The sequence below is a fragment of the Mus musculus genome, chromosome X, assembly GCF_000001635.26.
Source record: "Mus musculus strain C57BL/6J chromosome X, GRCm38.p6 C57BL/6J".
Classification (NCBI taxonomy): Eukaryota; Metazoa; Chordata; class Mammalia; order Rodentia; family Muridae; genus Mus; species Mus musculus.
This window is the reverse complement of record NC_000086.7, coordinates 114,510,842-114,531,772: the sequence shown is the minus strand read 5'-3', so window position 1 is coordinate 114,531,772 and position 20,931 is coordinate 114,510,842. Positions and strand designations below refer to the sequence as shown.

At 35.1% G+C, this 20,931-nt stretch overlaps 1 protein-coding gene across 3 annotated transcripts in view; it reads right to left on the bottom strand.

Annotated features, from left to right (window-relative positions):
* The window catches only part of Klhl4 (kelch-like 4), an 86,797-nt gene that overhangs the window by 29,357 nt on the left and 36,509 nt on the right, over positions 1-20,931 (bottom strand). For 2 of the 3 annotated variants that reach the window (NM_172781.2, NM_001290477.1), the window contains exons 2-5: positions 9,994-10,158; positions 9,338-9,474; positions 5,945-6,141; positions 1,538-1,750 (exon numbers count right to left, since the gene is read on the bottom strand). In NM_172781.2, the coding sequence (NP_766369.2) occupies positions 1,538-1,750; positions 5,945-6,141; positions 9,338-9,474; positions 9,994-10,158 (712 nt within the window). The remainder of the gene's footprint in view (positions 1-1,537; positions 1,751-5,944; positions 6,142-9,337; positions 9,475-9,993; positions 10,159-20,931) is intronic. The other variant, NM_001290478.1, reaches the window with a different exon arrangement.

Sequence of the window (20,931 nt, the reverse complement as noted above, 5' to 3'; positions counted from 1 at the left end):
AAGAAACCCTTGTACACTGCTTTTGCAAAAATAAAGTGAACAAAGGAAATTAGCATGAAGTTTCCTCAAATATCTAGAATAAGAGCAACTATATAATCAATCTATACCATTCTAGGTATATGTATAAAGAAACCTAACTCAGCATTCTATGTAGACAGTTACCTGCTTACCCATGATTATTGCAATACTATTCACAAAATCCTCCATATGGAATAAACCTGGAATCTCATCAACAGATGCTGGATACAAGAAAATGGTGTTTCACTAATCTGTAAAGAGGGACTAGATAATACCATTTGCTAGATAATGAAGGAAGCTTAAGATCATTCTCAGTCTAAGAAACTAGTCATTAAGACAAACATCATTGTTCCCACTAATATACAGAATCTAGTATTTAGTTATATACATGTGTTTTTATGTTTGTGTGTTCCTTCTACTTTCATGTCATGTATATTTTTGAAAATAAAAGAAAGACAGGAGGAGGACCTGGAAGGTGTCAGTAAACTACCAACAAATTACAGTAGATGCACATGAAGATACGGAGATAATTTGATAAGGTGAGCCTTGGTTTTGTATGCAAATTAAAAAAATAAAAAATAGTGTCAGGCAAGTATTTTTCACTCAATTACAATTGGAGTAATAGCCACTTTAGAAAGCAAATATATCCTATTGTTTGGATTTACAATAACATTTATATCGACACACATATAAGTAACTAAGAGATGAACATTAAAAGGGAAATTTTAATTTGTTAGCATTTGTTTCAATGTTAACATTTAATTGGGGGAAAGTGTTATAAAATGTATTAATTTTGCATTAATCTTACAAGACTCCCATTTTCCAAAGTAAATGAATTTGAGTATTTTAGCCGATTCAATAAATATAAAATCTGTATTAACAATATATTATTCTGTATTATACATATCATATTGATTACTGATCAGTTTCCAACAGAGATAAAATGTGGTTAACACAAAAGTTGCAATTGAACAACTAATGAGCCAATTTTGAATCATCCTGAAGGACATTTATTTTTAGAATAATAGACTTATACCTTTAGTTCAGTATTTACAATGAGAATTCCATTATAATGAGTGCAATTGAAAGCACGGTAGCTTGCTTTCAATTACAGGAGATAATTGCGCATGTTCATAGGTATTATCCAGGATCTGACTCCTCCTAAAGCCTCTACAAAGCCTCTAGCTATGTTGATTATTACCACTTTGCTTAGAAGGTGAATAGAAATAGAAAAGGAGCCCTAGTCATTTTCTTTGCCTGTTATAATGCTATTTGGTAAGAAAGGAAACTGAAACTAATGGATATAACAATGTTGGGGATCATCTGTAGGTTACTCTTTTAAGCTGCATGTCTTTTTCTCCATTATTAATACCCGTAATTGAAGACTGGTTTTCTATGAAGTGAATTCTGTATACAACATTATTATATAGTCTTTGAAAAAAATGTCAAATAATTATTGGTTTGCTGCCTACTGGTCATTTAGAAATCTAATTTACATTATCATGATAAAGTTCCATACCTGTGGTGAGAGTAATGGCAGTCTAATGTAAGAAAGCAGCTTTGCCAGATCTCGTTGCCTAGCCTGAGCATCATGACCTACCCACTGCATAAGAGCATGGAAAATTGTTTCTTCATCAGGCACATTAATGTCATCACTACACAGAAGTTTTGATATTTCATTAGCTGGAAGCAGCAGGAATTCTTGGTTCTTTATTACATCAATGAAGTGTTCCTAAAAAGAAACAACATCTTCTGATACAGTAGTTGAGAAGCTTCTTAGTAAAACAAGAATACAAAATTACTATATTTTATTAACTTCCACAAAGATTAGAACACATATTTTAATGCATCTTATTTCAAGTTTTCATTTATAATTGTTATATATTTCATTCGAAATCAAAGTATAAGCAACCATTCTCAATTTTTCATCAAGACATCACCATAATTTCTAGTTCTTAAATATTTTTGAAAAAATATTTCAAATACTTTTACAAGTGGATATCTCAAGTTTTAAGTGAAATAAACTATTGTACTTTTCAAACGGAATTAAGCAGTTACATGCTTTCTGGGGACATCTTAAGAGGTATTATAAATCATCATGAAGATTTTATAAAGGGATAGACTTACTCTAATGAGAAACATGCAGTACAAATTTTGATATCCTATATAATGGGCTGGAATTTCTTAACTCAAACATTAATCATAATGTTTATAGTTCAGATTATAGTATACATAAGCTGAAATCATGCTTTCTACATTTTGCTCAATTGTGCAACTGTCTTATCTAAGTGATAAGGTAATTGTAGAAGTGTTGAGAAATAAATGAAACACTGTAAAAATTAAAAGTATCATTAACTCTCACTGTTATTGGATGTTAATTCTGAAACTATTCTTCAAATAAAACTGGGAATACTGAGATGGAGAATTTCAGTATGTGAAACCTAATCAATGCTAACGAGCATCACAAAGAAGTTTATTTAAAGAGCATCTACCCATCACTAGAAAGAAAGGCCCATTGGACACGCAAACTTTATATGCCCCAGTACAGGGGAATGCCAGGGCCAAAATGTAGGAATGGGTGGGTAGGGGAGTGTGGGGGGGAGGGTATGGGGGACTTTTGGGATAGCATTGAAAATGTAAATGAGGAAAATACCTAATTTAAAAAAAGAAAGAAAATTATAGTAAGAATTAATTATCATTGCTATTACTTCAGAGTTGTTGCCTCATAAGAATACTGAAAACTGATGAGCAATATACATTAGTGTAAACAGAAGTATATGTATTATGTTAAATGATTGGTGCATGTCACTGTGGAATTTAGTACTGTAGAGAGTAATCATCTTAAATAGTTTTATTTTGAACTTATTTTGAACCTAATGTACTTTTCATTTTGCAATTTGCCCCAAATTTTCTTTTATATTTTTGGTTAATCATTAATGATACATACCTAATTTCTAATACCTTTTATACATCAAAAGCAATTTTTAGTATATTCTGAGTAATCATATGACAGAGATAGATACTTTTGCATGTCAACTTCATGTATTTATCTGAGGAAGACTGTGGATGAAAACCACACAAATCAGTTTAGTTAAATCTGCTTTCCTTATTCTACCAACTCAACTATAATTTCTGCACATTATAATGCATTAGTGATTAACTTTGAGTCACCAGTAATGCATTGGTGTGACATTAAGGATAAAAATGAAAACAATTCCCTTTGGAGTTCCTTCCCCTTGGACTCATTTACCCAAGAGCAAGAATAGATTGGAATTCTCTATTTCATATTCTCTCTGTGTTCTGTCCTATTTCTGTTGTATGAGTCTGAATCAATGCCTGAATATGTATTTGTGTCTGTTACTTTGTGTTTGTCTCCATGATACGTTCTGTCTGCTGATGTCAAACAACTTCGCTTTTTATTTATTGAACATCATAGAATATATCACATGGTAAAGGGATGGGATAATTTACAGAAAGTTTTAACAGTTTTATAAGGTATTAAGTCACTGGCTCCAAATGGTCTCAAATGACCAAAGCAACAAACATCATTTTATGTCAACTGATAATCACACATTTGCTTCAACCTCTGTGTTAGGTTGTAGGAAGCTATTTTCAGCTTCTGTTTTTACTGCTCTCAGTAAATAATGTAAAGCTGTCATCTGAATCAGAGGCATGAACAGTATAGAACTTCAGTTTTGAAGTATGCATTATCTTATATTTTGAAAGTTGAAAACCCAAAGGAAGTAAGGTTGGTTGTCACATTCTTCTATTAAAATGAGGCTAAATGAACAGTCTGAGTACACAGTAGGACTGCACTCTTACGTCTTAAGTGTCTTCAAAGTGTGCTTTTAACTCTGGCTGTGAGGTCCAGCAAATGCTACAGTCTCATAGGATGTAATATCTATTTTCATAATACTGCATATCCATCATAATTGAATACCTACATTGTCTACCAGTATTCAGAGGAAGTAATTATTTGCATTCTACTCCTATTGATACAGAATTGTAAAAAATACTATAAGAAGCATTTTTTTTCTAATTCTATTGTATTCAGAATAGATGCTAATATTATTGGAATTAGTGTTAAGGGACAAAGCACTATTGCATTTTCATGGACATCCTGCTTTGACACTCAGTTTGAATAGCACAATGCAAAAAGGAAGACAAGTTCATTTTGAGCAGCAAAAATAATTCAAGTTGTTTATCACAATGTATTTTGTCTTCAAGAGCAAGATACCAGACAGGAAACTGTTAATACTTAGTTCAAGAATTTAAGCAATTTAACAGGAAGTTTTCATGTTTGGCTTTTATGGTAGGATTAACCTTTGACTTACATAACTGCTGTTCATTTAAATTATATGGCAACTGTATTTAGGACACAGCAATATAAATAGTATGACTAAATAACACATTGTAAAATTTCAATGCGTGATAATGTGATTCTCCACACATTGGTATTGTTTCAAGATTGTATTTGAAATGTCAAATTCTGGGCAATGAGCTGGTAGGCATGGGGAATGAATGAAGAAGAAAATTTACACACAAAAATTTAGAGATCTCAAATTCTATGTGCTAATATTTAGGAAAAATATGTCCTAAAAATTGTTAACTTGTATTGAATAATTCTACATTCAGTCATCTATTGTTCTCTAGTATATAATTGCCTCTTTTAAAATTTTCAGATGAATGGAGCAATTTCATTTTTCAAAGTATTTATAAAGTTTTAAAGAGATCCATCTCTGTTGCAATCTTCTGCTTCAGAGGTTAAATAGCTCATTTTCTTTGTATCAGGGAAGCATTAGTAACCAGAGTAAAGATTTATACTTTATACTCAATGTTCATTTTTCCTTGAACCTCTCTAGTCTATGTTTCATCTGAGTGTTATCTAATTAAATAAACATGTTTTTATTCTGTACAAATTATAAATAATTACAATCTACTAACATATTCACTTAATTCATTATAACTTGGTAGAACTAAGAGAGATTTAGAAAATGCAATAAACTGAATATTATTTTGAACCAAACTAAAAATTTTTTCTAAGATATAAATCCAATTAAATAAAATCATTTGTTTTAACTAATCTTGATCTGTTGTTATTTTCATATTTCTTTTCATCTCCTTTTCTTTCCTGAGACAGAATCTAAAGTATCTCAGTCAGGTCTCAGACTACTCTTTGTGAGTAGAGGATGACAAAGAACTCCTGATGCTCCTGTCTCTAGAATACAGGCTAGAATGCAGATATTAGCCACCATGATCAGTTTATGAAAGACCTGTAAATTGAATACAGGTTGTTGCACATCTAGGCAAACACCCTACAATCTAAGCTGTATTGACAGTCTTAGTACTTTCTTTTTTCTTTTTTTAATTTAAACATTTTTTTTTAGATATTTTCTTCATTTACCATTTAAATGCTATCCCGAATGTCCCTTATACCCTCCCCCTGCATTGCTCCCCAATCCACTCACTCCCACTTCCTGGCCCTGGTATTCCCCTGTGTTGGGGCATATAATCTTTTCAAGACCAAGGGCCTCTCCTCCCAATGATGGCACTTTTTAAAACCGAGTAATGTTTAGTTTTATTAGAAATCCCTATTTGTACAATATTACAAAATAAATTGATAATTCAGCAAGAAGTCAGAGAGGTAATGTTTTTATTACTGTATATTCAATTATAAATACAGAGCTGTTCCATTTAATAATAGCAATGGTTTAATTTTGTGAAGTTTAAAGACGATAATACATTTTTTAGTTCTAAAATGAAAAATGTTATTGAGTATTATTCAACTAAATAAAAATTTTTCTAATATATATTATGTACAACTTATCTGAAAACTATGTAAGTTTATATAGGTTTTCAGTTTTTCAGTTTTATCAGAGAAAGTATATATTATTAAAATGAATTAATTTTAAACAAATGATTTTACCATGGCATACTTATGTGCCACATTCTGAAGCTCCATACAGCCCTGTGCATCTCCAAATGAGCGAATCCCTAGGCAGTTTGAAGGGTGAAGTTGCTTTATGAGGAAATTGCAGCAAACATCAATGACCTGAGTCAGCTGTAAGAGACAGGCTGCTGACAGCAAATTTTCAATGGTGTCTTCTCTCAGTTGCAGCACACCTAAATGGTTTGGATTAGTAAAGAATGATTACACATCACATAAAATAGAGCATCAATATGTTACATAACATTTTGTTGCTTTTTAGATAGCGTCTATGCCTTTTAATGTTCAGTAACTTCACTAGGAATATAGTTTAAGACTTAGAAATACAAAGGTATTTTTTGTGCATATACAAATGAAGGAAAAGTCATCAAAGAAGATTATGCAAAATGACTATAACAAATCAATAGTGAATATTGTAAGGAATGGTAACTGAGTATTTTCTTATTGACTTAAAGCATTATTTCAATTTTATATTAATCATTCCATATTTTATATGTACACTTTGAATTTATACAATTTCAAATTGTTAAAATTGTTATAAATGAAGCTGGGAAACCTCACATTGTGAGCTAAGAAATGCAATGCCATATTTTCTAAAGATAAAATTGGTCATAGGGTATGGTGACCATTTTTGTAGGGACATAGATTTTGATAAAAAAGACACATACACATATTTTTATCTCTTTTTGCTTGTACATTTATTATATGATAAGTTTACCTTAGCCTGAGTATTATTCTCAGAATTACCTCTGACATTGTCTCAAAATAAGGAAAATATTTCAAAGCGTTCAAAAATGAATACTGTTCATTTGCATTGACATTTTGGCATTTGGCACTTACAAAGTTATCATAAGCAATTAAAATCATATGTTTATTATGCTCTATCCATTATATTTTCACAAGCATTACTGATATATTATTTGTAAACACTTCTAAATAAAGTATATCCTTATGTTTTGTAATTTTAGCCAAGTTACAGAAGGTGTGAACATTATTTCAAATGATTTTCATAGACAATAGTGTTCTTAAAAGTAATTTTTCATGGCCATAAATAAAAGAGTAATATGCATTGGTATTTGCTCTATTTATTTCAAACTATAATATAGTACATGTGTGCAGTACATATACACATTTGCTTGTCTTATTTTTTAATTGGGATTTAAAAGGAGATTGCTGTGAGTATATCATAAAACAGGAGTTATAAGCATATCCTATATTTTTAAATTGCCAATTCCCCTAAATTCTTTCACCTTTAGAACTATATGCAAAACAGTCTTTTGCAGTAGGTTTCCATCAAGTAGCATGATGTTTAAAAATTCATTGCTATTTGGGCATCTCTCAGTGCATCCTTCATGCTTCCTTACCAAGTAACAGCCCATATTATGTATCTAAATAATCTACTATAGTTTTCAACAATTTATAAATATTCATATTTTTCTTTCTATTTCTCTGGTGTCAACTTTATCATGTCAATTGAAATTTTTATGTGTTGTTGAACTTGAAGTTTTATTGAGACTTTTTGCATTTATGTTCATCATGAAGTTTGGCCTCTGGTTTTTATTTTATGTGTATGAGTTCCATTTTGGTATTTATTTGCATAACACTTCATAAAATGAGTTTAGGAGAAATTCCTTTTCTTTATATTTTGTAGAATCATACAAGAAGTTTTCTTATTAGTATTTCTCTAAACTCAACAGTGAATGATATTCACTGTTTAGGCTATTTAAATTGTATTGTTTGGTGCTTTTATTTTATCAATGTCAATATTCGTTTGAGATTGCCCATGTTTTGCTTTTTTCACATTATCTTGGAGTAATTTTGGTAATTCTTGTGTGTTCATAAATTAATTTCCTTTAGATTTTCCAACTTATTGAAATATATGTTTTCAAATATACTCTAATGATTCTCAATTTGATTGGTATATGCTGTTATATGGTTCCCCTTTCCTCTCTAGTTTATTGAACTTGTTTAGATTTTAAACACACAACTCGTTTATTTCATTGATCCTTTGTCACATATTAGTCTTATCTATTTAATTAATGTCTTTTCGGATCTTAAGCATTGTTTCCTGATGACTAGAATTTAAAGTGAATTGTGATACCAATAATGTACCTTAAATTGCTTATTTAAGATCTCTTTAACTTTTTTATTAGATATTTTCTTTATTTACATTTCAAATGTTATCCCGAAAGTTCACTCTACCCCCCCCCCCACTGCCCTGCTCGCCTACCCACCCACTCCCACTTCTTGGCCCTGGCATTCCCCTGTACTGGGGAATATAAAGTTTCCAAGACCTAAGGCCCTCTCTTCCCAATGATGCCCGACTAGGCCATCTTCTGCTACATATGCAGCTAAAGACATGAGCTCTGGGGGTACTGGTTAGTTCATATAGGGTTGCAGACCCCTTCAGCTTCTTGGGTACTTTCTCTAGCTCCTCCATTGGTGGCCCTGTTTTCCATGCAATAAATGACTGTGAGCATCCACTTCTGTATTTGCCACGCACTGGCATAGCCTCACACGCGATGGCCGTATCAGTGTCCTTTCAGCAAAATCTTACTGGCATATGCATTAGTGTCTGGGTTTGGTGACTGATAATGGGATGGATACCCATGGAAGGAGTTACAGATACAAAGTTTGGAGCTAAGTCGAAAGGATGGACCATCTCTTTAACTTTTTAGTGTAGACATGTATCATGAAAATTTGTTCTTTGAACTGCTCCATTTTCTCTTACTGTTTCTCATATGCAATGCTTCCATTTTCCTTTAAATGTAGAATATTTTAACTTCCATCATGATTATCTGTGATAATACATTAAACATTCAATAATCTGTGATATGAAATGTCCATGTATTCATATAGTTTCTGTGATTCTTCTGTTCATTTCTATTTTTACTTAATTGTAATCGGATAGATGCTACATTTGTTTTTATAACTGTTCTAATGTTTTGATGAATTATTCATGTTGAAGAGTTAACAACTGGCTATAACTCCACCTCCAGGATCCAGTAATCTCTTTTGGCCTTTGGGGGCACTTCCACTCAGATATACAGCCTCTCAAAAAATACAGATAATTAAAAAGAATAAAAGATAATAACAATATTGCTAACCCATACAGGATACATTCTTGTATTCTTATGTTAAAATAGCTCTCTGCTTTCATGGTAGTAATATTCAACAGCATACTCTTTATAATTTGTATTATGGTGATTAATATATTATTTTGTCCTTTTTTCTCTTGCTCCTTTAAGAAAGTGATTTAACTGCTATATTTTATACTTTCTGTTTTTGTAGCATTAATATTAGTTATTACACATTGAAACACATCCTATATAATGTAGAGTTAGCATTAGTTAATATACATTGGGGGCTTACCTGTATAAGCATACTGCACTAAAGAATTAAGTGCATTTGGATCTACTCCTTCTATTTTGACCTCTTCTTGTCTGGCTTCAAGCACATCATTAGTAAACATTGCAGCAAAATAATCAGACACAGCACTGAGAACCAATCTAGAAATTGGAAGGTTAAATCCATACGTATTGTTAGTCAACAGCATCACAAATAATCGTGCAGAGCTTTCAATATGTTTTAAAAACTTATCAGTATACTTTCTCCATAAAAGTTTAAAATTGCCACTCATGTGTGCAAATGCCTTTAATGCCAGGGCATGTGAGGCCAATATAGGCAGATTCTCTGAGTTCCAGGTGAGGCTGGTATATATAACAAATTCCAGGCCAGACTAGGTTATGTAGTAAACTCTTTGCTTAAAACAAACGTAAAAATATCACGATTTATTAAGTTGCACTGATGTTAGAAAGGGCAATTAAATAGGCTGACCTTTTTAGGGTTTGTGTTATTTTGTTATCATCTAAATTGCCAACTTTGCATCTATTGAACATCGGACAAGAAAATATTAACATTTGAAAATGTCAAAGTAGAAAATGATTCCCCAGTGGCCCAATTTATACTCAGCTTATCAATTCTTCTTCATTCATACTCGTGCCCTGGGAATATATAAGGGTATTTACCGGTGAGCTGGGATTTTAAGAGGTCCAGCAATAAGTAGCACATCACACAGTTTTCTCTCTTTCAAATAGCTTTCCATTTTACAGAGAGTGTAATCTGCATGGCTTCGAGAACGGTAGTGATCATTAGAACTGGTGGTCATTTGTTCAGGTTCCTCAACACATGGTCTGAAAGTTAAGTGAAAATGAGCATATAATTAATTGTATAATTTTTTAAACATTTCAACTTTCTCCTAATTAGTATCTATGCATCTAGTGGAAACCCAGTCAACAATTCTATATAAAATATATTGAGCAAATTGCATTAAAATTCGCATTCTAATAATAAATATGTCACTATTATTACTGCCTCAACTTTTCAACTTCCATTCAAATGGAAAGTCATTATATTTTTATTCAGGACAAAACTACAACTATGTATGCGTCAATCTAATATTTATGTGTATAAAGTTAATCAACAAATATCACTCCATTTTGTGATATTTCTTTAGTGTTTTTACATGAATTCAAAATAATATTTTCAGTCATATGTACTAGGTGCTTATGTCAAAAATATGTTTTTAAAAAAATAATTTAAAGTTTTTTGTACAATATAAATTGATTATATTCTTACCTCTTCTTTAATCTATCCCCAGCTTCCCTACCACCCAACTTCAAACTATTCTCTCTCTGTCTCTGTCTCTGTCTTTCTCTTTCTCTCTCTCAAAAAGAAAAGAAGACACAAACAAAAAAGACAAACTTAAAATAGAAAAACAAAGAAGAGAAAAAAGTATCAAAACCAAAACCAAAAAATTTGCACAGAAAACTTTGAGTCTGTGTTATTATCATTATTATTGTTATTATATGTTTGTTTGGTTTTTGTGCCAACTAATTCCAGTACTCCTGGACATGGAGCTTACCCTGGTGTGACACTCCATTGGAGAAGCCTGATTAATATTTTTTCTAACTCTCACTGCCTTCTCTTGACCACTCCCCAATATCTTGCTTACTTACTTCTCAACCAGCTCCCTGCCTACATTTGTTTTTACTAATAGAGTGGAACATTCTCAATGGAAAGGCATGAATATTTTGAATTTTTTTGGGCAGGCATCATTTTATTCTGAATTTACTTTACACCAATTTGGTTAAAGAAACAAATCTTTTCTTTAAATACCATTTCAGATTTTTGCTCAGATATAGTGATTTGAAATACATTTTATTTCTGTCATATAGATTTTAAAGCTTAAAAGTCCTACAAAGATAAATCCCACATAAGTGTATAATACTTCATGTAAGTACCACAAGCTAAGCAGGTGCCTCACTGGAAAAAAGTCTATGTTTAGTGACTTTAAGAAACTAGGGCTTGGAGAGATGTCAAGATGAAAGTGTAACATCCTATATATATAGTACATATATAACAAAATTCAATGCATATGTCATTATTATTTGAGAAAATGTCAGGAAACAAGCAAACAAGCCACTGCTACCATGAACAAAGCCAGACCATTTTCCTAACTTGATCTTGGTAATTTTCTGGAGCTCATTTTAGAATGGAATCTATAGCATTAGACTCTCTATCCTTCAGGATCTTCTAACTGCAGTTTGTAACATGGAGGTGGGGTGCATAAGGGGTCAATAAAAGCATAGCTATATGTTGTATAAATTATGTTGAACAAATAATTTTATCATTCCAAGCACTAATTTTATCTTACAAATTTTGAATGAAAATATTAAAGCTTCCTATCCTGGGAACTTCACTGTTTCTTGGTGCAGAATTCACTTTGCTCCTTCCTGTGAACCTTTCTCTGCTTCCCTTCTAGCCCATTCCTGTTCTTTTGATTCAGCCACAGGTATGCAAAAGCATCTTCTATCAGGGAACCCCATTGGCCACACTGTGCTACAGCTCAGATAGGTGATTTTCATTATCCTTTTCTTCAGATCTCTCCAGTCTCACCCATAGTACAGTGGCAGACTGCTTACAGGGGGCATTCCTCTTACTGCAGGTTCACTCCCTGGGAATTGTGTATCTAAGAGAGGAGCCAGCTTGACTCTTCTGAAGACCTTTTCAACCCTAGCTTGTAGTCCATCTCCATTGCCTTGTATCAGCTGCTGATTTCTAGAAACATCTTCCTTCCTTCCTTCCTTCCTTCCTTCCTTCCTTCCTTCCTTCCTTCCTTCCTCCCTTCCTTCCTTCCTTCCTTCTTTCCTTTCTCTCTCTCTCTCTCCCTCTCTGTCTCTCTTTCTCTCTCTCTCTCTCTCTCTCTCTCTCTCTCTCTCTCTCTCTCTATCTCTCTCTCTCTTTCTTCCCTATTATATTTAATCTATTTTCACTTCAAATGTTATACCCTTTCCCAGTTTCCCCTCTAGAAATGCCCTATCCCATCATCCATCTCCCTGCTTCTATGAGGGTGCTCCCCCACACACCTACCCACTCCAGCCTCACTGCTCTGACATTCCCCTACACTGGAGCATCTAGCCTTCTCAGGACCAAGGGCCTCTCCTCCCACTTGAGGCCCCCAGTTGCCACACCTGGCTGGCACTCAGGTAGGCAACTCACTGAGCTTCATGTCATTAATTGTGATTACTTCAGTCTCACCCTCAGCACTTGCTTACAGATGACTCCTCCAAACCTTGTTAGAGAAAAATACAATCTATTTAATAAACAGTCCTGATGGAACTGGATAAGCACTTGCAGAAGAATAATATAATTCAGTTCTTATAACTTTCACAAAATTGAATTTAAAGTGAATCAAAGACTTTAGTATAAAGTCTGAAGTATTAAAACTGCTGAAGAAAAATATTCAGGAAATAGATTTAGGTAGGAGAGTTCTAAATAGAACCCCAATAAAATAGAAAATGGCCATAATAATTAACAAACACAGCAAAATTAAAAAGCACAGCAAAAGAAACTCTTTTCAGAAAGAACAGAGAGAATACATAATGGGAGAAGATCTTTGCCGTTTATACTTCAAACAAAGCCTTAGTATATAGAATAACAAAAATGAACAAAATATATGCTCATCAACTCTACTAAATAAAATATCATATTCAAAAGAAGAAATACAATAAATATTCCTAGAAATGTTCAATATCCTTAACCATAAGCAAAATTCAAGTTAAAACTAATTTTCATTTCTACCCTACTGCAGTCAGATGTCTATCATCATAAAAAAATTTAAAATAAAACAAAACAAGCCAGACAACAAACCAAAGAGGACAAACATGCTATTAAAGATACACGAAAGAGAAACACTTATTCAATGCTAGTGGGAATGTAAAATGATGCAGTTACTACAGAAATCAGAATATGCTTCTGTGGAAGAATTTTTATCAACAGTATTGGACATCACATACTGTACTTCTATCTTATTATGGAAAAATGTGACCACTGGTGCTATAACAGTATGACTTACATAGGAATAAACAAACATTTCCCATTGGCTATAAGGCCACTACCACAGGAGAGAGGAGAGAGTTCATATCTGCTGCTGTAAACCAAGTCATATGCACATGCATATCCATATCACAAGCTTGACTTATGCCACTGAAATAATAGTAATAATAATTACAATCACAATAATAATAATATTAGTGATGATGATGATGATACAAAACACAATTAAACACTTTAAATAAGGCTGACTTATAAGTCAGTTATGACCCTTTTTTGTAGTATATATCCAAATAACCTTATATCTTACCACAGAGATACCTGTGCATATGTATTTATTTGTGCTCAGTTCATAATAGCAGGAAAATGAATTCAAACTGCTTGCCTAACAAGAGATGAATAGATAATTTTATGTGAAAATTTTATCCAAGGAATTTTATTTATCCACAGAGAATTATGAAGTTTTCAGGAAAATAGACATTAGGCAGATAAGCATATGAAATAACTTAACAACCCACCTTGCTTAGGTTGTACAGGCACTCCACTTATGCCCTTGACAGCCTACAAACTTCATCTCTATACACTCTGGATGCCTCCCTGTATACCTGATTACAACCTAGGGCCCCCACTTGTACTAAAGTCAGTTATACCCTTCCTTAAACAATTGAATAAGTTTCTTGCCCCTGAGTTGGGGCTGATCCACAGCCCGCTGTGCATGATCCCACCAGGAGAGATCATAAGCCCCAGTAGAGAGGAACACCAGAGCCAGGAAAAGGGAGTGGGTGGATTGGGGAGCAGGGTGGGGGAGGGTATAGGGGACTTTGGGGATAGCATTTGAAATGTAAATGAAGAAAATAATAAAATGCCTTAATACCTCTAATAAAAATGCCTTAAAACCTTAAAAAAATACTTCAATGAAGTAGCTGGATATAAAATTAACTCAAACAAATCAGTGGTCTTTCTCTACACAAAGGATAAACAGGCTGAGAAAGAAATTAGGGAAGCAACACCCTTCACAATAGTCACAAATAACATAAAATACCTTGGTGTGACTCTAACTAAGGAAGTGAAAGATCTTCATGATAAGAACTTCAAGTCTCTGAAAAAAGAAATCAAAGGAGATCTCAGAAGATGAAAAGATCTCCCATGGTCATGGATTGACAGGATTAATATAGTACAAATGGCTATATTGCCAAAAGCAATCTACAGATTCAATGCAATCCCCAACAAAATTCCAACTCAATTCTTCACAGAGTTAGAAAGGGCAATTTGCAAATTCATTTGGAATAACAAAAAAAAAAAAAATAGGATAGCAAAAACTCTTCTCAATGATAAAAGAACCTCTGCTGGAATCACCATGCCTGACCTAAAGCTGTACTACAGAGCAATTGTGGTAAAAGCTGCATGGTACTGGTACAGACAGGTAGATCAATAGAATAGGATTGAAGATCCAGAAATGAACCCACAAAGCTATGGTCACTTGAACTTTGACAAAGGAGCTAAAACCATCCAGTGGAAAAAGGACAGCATTTTTAACAAATTGTGCTGATTCAAATGAGAGTTAGTTTTTTTCAACATCCTTAGTCATCAGAGAAATGCAAGTCAAAAGAACTTCGAGATTCTACCTCATACCACTCAGAATGGCTAAGATCAAAAACTCAGGTGGCAGAAGATGTTGGCTAGGTTGTGGAGAGAGAGGAACACTCCTCTATTGCTGGTGGGATTGCAAGCTGGTACATGCTCCACTAAGTTTATAGCACCCTCATTTATAGTAGTGGGAAGTTGGAAAGAGCCCAGATGTCCCTCAACAGAGGAATGGATACAGAAAATGTGGTACATTTACACAATGGAGTATTACGAAGTTATTAAAAACAATGAATTCATGAAATTCTTTTTAAAAATGGATGGATTTGGAGGATATCATCCTGAGTCAGGTATCCCATTCACAAAAGAATACACATGATATGCACTCAATGATAAGTGGATATTAGCCCAGAGTCTCGGATTACTCAAGATACAATTTGCAAAACACATGAAACTCAAGGAGAAGGAAGATGAAAGTGTGGATACTTCAATCCTTCTTAGAAAGGGGAACAAAATACCCATGGAAGGTGTTACAGAGACAACGTGTGTGGCAGAGACTGAAGTAATGACCATCCAGAGACTGCCCCCCTGGGGATCCATCTCACATACTATTACCAATCCCAGACACTTTTGTGGACACCAACAAGTGCTTGCTGACAGAAGCCTGTTATAGCTGTCTCCTGAGAGGCTCTGCCAGTGCCTTGCAAATACAGAAGTGGATGCTCATAGCCATTCAATGGACTGAGTACAAGGTCCCCAATGAATAAGCTAGAGAAAGTACTCAAGGAGCTGAAGGGGTGCACAGTACTATAAGAGGAACAACAATTTGAACTAATCAGTACTCCCAAAGTTCCCAGGCACTAAACCACCAAACAAAGAGTACTCGTGGTGGGACTCATGGCTGCATACGTAACAGAGCATGTCCTAGTTGATCATAAATGAGAGGAGAGAAGCCCTTGGTCCTGTGAAGGTTCTATGCCCCAGTGTAGGGGAATGCCAGGGCCATGAAGTGGGAGTGGGTAGGTTGCTGAGCAGGGGGATGTGATAGGGGTTTTTCAGAGGGGAAACCAGGAAAGGGAATATTATTTGAAATGTAAATCAAGAAAATATCTAATTCAAAAAAGTCTAAAAAAAATCTCCATTTCTGAGAATTAATTTGGTCAATTTCTCTTGCAATGGATCCCTAATACAAGTAAGTATAAAGTTAAAGGTAAGAAGGACAATGGAATGAACTATTCTAGGGCACATATGTAATAAAGGAGTATATGTATTTTAAGTGAACTTTAAGAAAGTACATTTCTTACTCTTTTATGTCTAAGTATATTTGGTCATCATGTAAAATTAAAAATTGAAATAGCATGGAAAAAGATATATTAAACAAAGGCTTATGTAATCCTAAGCAGAGAACCATCCATCCTTAGGAAACAAACTCCTCATTCTCCTGAACTCCACAAAAGGAAACCAGAATTTAAAATATTAGCCCATTGTTACTCTCATTGTTGTATATTGGTGTCGATTTTGACAGCATATTTCTTTGCATTGTGAATGATCCGTTTGCTTTAAACCAAGTTTCTTCAGAATCTTTGCAATCCTTATAAATCATGGTTTAAATCTTGAGGCCAAGAACCTAGAAAAAGCTAGTCCAGATGCCAAAGTGCAGTAACAGATGGGACTGGCAAATATTATACTTAAATGTGGCACTCATGCTCATAACGCTCAATAATAGTTCATGATAGTCCATGTTTTCTCTCGTATGTAGATACTGCCTTTTAATGTGTGTGTGTGTGTGTGTGTGTGTGTGTGTGTGTGTGTGTGTGTGTGTGTGTGTGTGTATGTGTGTGTGTTTAAATGTAAGTGTGAGTAAATTCCCAGAAATTAGAAAGTATGTTGCGAGAAGGATAATATGAGGCTTAAAGGAGGAGTAAATAGCAGGTAAAATATATATGATGTGAAATTAAAAGGAATACTTATAGTAGAACATAAGTAGTAGCAGGGAAAGTGGGGGAAGACTACCAAGTTAAGATAGTTATGTATGTAAATGTCATCAAATTTCAGGAGAACAGACAAGATGGCATCCAAAAACTCAGACCCATAACTGTTTCTGACTGAAAGAACTGCAGGGTCAAAAATGGAGAAAAACCCGAGGGAAAGGAGGTAGCTGACAGGCCCCCATTGTGATCTACTCAAGGGGAAGTTCCAAGGACTGATACTATTACAGATGCTATGGTGTGCTTACAAACAGGAGCTTAGTATGGCTGTCCTCTGAGAGGCCCAAAAGCAGCTGAAAGAGTCAGAAGCAGATACTTACACCCAAACAATGGACTGAAGTTGGGGATACCAGTGGTTGCATTAGGGAAAGGCAGGAATAAGCTGAGGAGGAGGGAGACCCTATAGAAAGACCAGCAGTCTCAACTAACCTGCATCCCTGAGATTGCTCTGACACTGAGCCACCAACCAGGCTGCATACACAACTGATATGAGGCCCCTGGCACCTATACAGCAGAGGACTACCTGATTTGGCCTCAGTGGGAGAAGATGTATCTAACTGTCAAGGGACTTGAAGTCCCAGGTAGTGCAGAAGTCTGGTGGGGTGGTGGTGGGGGCCTGGGGACATCCTCTTGGAGAGGAGGTATGGGATATGGTAAGTCAGAGGGTGAAATGGGAAATGGATAAAGACTGGACTGTAACAAAAGATTAAAGAATAAAAAAAAAACAAAAAAACAAAGAAAAACTTGAAAAACAAAGAAATATAAATACAGAACAAATAACAAAAAATAAAAATTACTTATTTCATGAATACAAATAAGAAATAATCATCAATACAATTCCATAAACCTGATATAATCATATAAAAAGAATATGTGCAATGACCGAGTAGAACTTATCCTGTGAAAGTTGATTTAGTATTCAAAAGTTAGCCAACTAAATGTATCATATTGCCCAGCTACAGGGCTCATCCCTGCAAAATGCTACTTCTCTCACAACAATATTCGGTTTAACTAGAGGACCACACAACTAGAGGGACCACATTCTATCCACTTCCTTGTGGCCAGGAACCAGATACTAAATAGCCCAGAGAACCAGAGGAGAGTCCAACAATACTCCCTCCTCCCCCCCCCCCAATAATCAAGAAATGAGTCCCAGTGACATTCTGCTATACTCATAGATTGGTGCTTTGTACACATATCTTAAGAGAGGTTTCCTCCTGCAGCAGATGGGAGTGTGTACAGAGACCCACAGACAGACTTTATGAAGGGAGAGATCTTTAGTAGGTTCTTCTCCTTGAAGATTGTGAAACCCCATGGAAGAGAAGGAAGGAAGAGTATAGAAGTCAGAGATAATGGAGGATATCAGAAGAAAATGGCCTGCTGAATCAAATAAGTAGAGCTCATATGGGTTCCCAGAGAGTGAAGTGGCAAGGGCCTGCATGGGGCTGCACCAGGTCCTCTCCTTATATGTTGCTGTTGTTGGATTGGTGGGATTTGTGGACTTTTAACAGTGGGATCTGTGCATCTCTTAGTCATTTTCATGCTTTTGGGAGTCTTCCTCCTATTGGGTTTCCTTGTCCAGCCTGAATAGGAAGGCTCTTGCCTTGCCTTATTGTATTGTTTCCTCTTGTCTGGCTATTATCTCTTGTAAGCTGGCTCTTTTCTTAAGTTGAAAGAAGGGGGAGTGTATCTGTGAATAGGGGGTGGAAGGTGTAGCCCTGTAGAAATGTAGGGAGGGAGACTGTGCTTTGGATGTATTGTGTTTGGATGTATTGAATTAAAAATAATTCATAAATTATAGGACAAATCATATCCTGTAAAATGTCTCTCTGACAATTGAAGCATCATGATTAATGTTTTTCCCCAATTGATAAAAGCACAAATGTTGTCAAGACTATAAAACATCTCAAATTATTGACCAAATATAACAAAGATCAACACTATTTTATTAATTTGAACAGTTGGCTAATGACCAAATTATTTAAAATATGAAGGAAGATCTGGTCTCAGAAGTATGAACAATGTTGTGGTTCATTCATTCCATTTAGAAGAATCAGTACACAAAATAGGATTATGAAAATAGAAAAACAAATGTTTCTTCTAATTTCAGCTATGCTTAAAGCTATAGAAAATGGTTCTTGGGTCACCTTGGGCTTAGAGTTGGCAGACACCCCCAAGGTCCCGTGAGGACTCTCCATGCAGTCTTAGGACCACCAGAGAGTGGAACACATCTTCTTTTTTTTTTTCCATTTTTTAGTTAGGTATTTAGCTCATTTACATTTCCAATGCTATACCAAAAGTCCCCCATACCCACCCCCCCCCACTCCCCTACCCACCCACTCCCCTTTTTGGCCCTGGCATTCCCCTGTACTGGGGCTTATAAAGTTTGCAAGTCCATTGCGCAGGACCTGAGACAGCATTAGGGAAGCAGTAAACCTGACTTGACCAGGGTCACAAGTCCCTTCTGGTTGACTATAGTGCTGGGTAACCTGGGTGAGGACTTGGAGGTCATACCCAAAGTCCCTAGAAGACAGCTTCTGAGGCAGACCCCTTTTCAGGCTCTAGACATCCAGGAACCTTCACTGCCAGAGTACAGGTGTCCTGCCAACCTGGGAGGGCTTTGCCAGAACACATGGGGAATCCATCTTGGTTCCCAAATCCTTTTGAGACTAGTCGGCACAGGTGAGAGTGTGGACTACAGAAGCTAACAGCTTCTGGGACAGGCCCTTTTTCAGGCATTCATCTTCTGCCAGGAGGCAGGTCCAAACGCCAGATATCTGTGTACCTTCCCTGCAAAAGGAGAGCTTGCCTGCAGAGAGTTCTCAGACCACTGAAACTCAGGAGAGAGCTAGTCTCCCAGGTCTGCTGGTAGAGGATAACATGATCACGAGAGGAACAAGTTCTAGCCAGAGACAATTATAACAACTAACTCTAGAGATTACCAGATGGCAAAAGGCAAACATAAGAATCTTATTAACAGAAACCAAGACTACTCACCATCATCAGAATGCTGCACTCCCACCTCACCAAGTCCTGGGCACCCCAATGCACACGAAAATCTAGACCCGGATTTAAAAGCATATCTCATGATAATGGTAGAGGACATCAAGAAGGACTTTAATGCTCACTTAAACAAATACAGGATAACACTGCTAAAGAGTTATAAGTCCTTAAAGAAAAACAGGAAAACACATCCAAACAGGTGATGGAAATGAACAAAACCATACTAGACCTAAAAAGGGAAGTAGACACAATAAACACAACACAAAGTGAGGCAATGCTGGATATAGAAACTCTAGGAAAGAAATCTGGAACCATAGATGTGAGCATCAGCAACAGAATACAAGAGATGTATTCAGAGAATCATCAGGTGCTGAAGATTCCATAGAGAACATCAGCGCAACAATCAAAGAAAATGCAAAATACAAACAGATCCTAACTCAAAACATCCAGGAAATCCAGGACACAATGAGAAGACCAAACCTATGGATAATAGGAGTAGATGAGAATGAAGATTTTTCAACTTAAAGGGCCAGCAAATATTTTCAACAAAATTATAGAAGAAAACATACCAAACCTAAAGAAAGAGATGCCCATGAACGTACAAGAAGCCTACATAACTCCAAGTAGACTGGACCAGAAATGAAATTCCTCCCAACACATACTAATTAGAGCAACAAATACACTAAATAAAGATAGAATATTAAAAGCAGTAAGGGAAAAAGGTCAAGTAACATAAAAAAAAAAAAAAAAAAAAAAAAAAAAAAAAAAAAACAAAAAACAGGCCTATCAGAATTCTACCAGAATTTTCACCAGACTTTGAAAGCCAGAAGATCCTGGACAGATGTTATACAAACACTAAGAGAACACAAATGCCAGCCCAGACTACTATACCCAGCCAAACTTTCAATTACCATAGATGGAGAAACCAAAGTATTCCATGACAAATCAAATTCACACATTATCTTTCCACAAATCTGGCCCTTCAAAGAATAATAA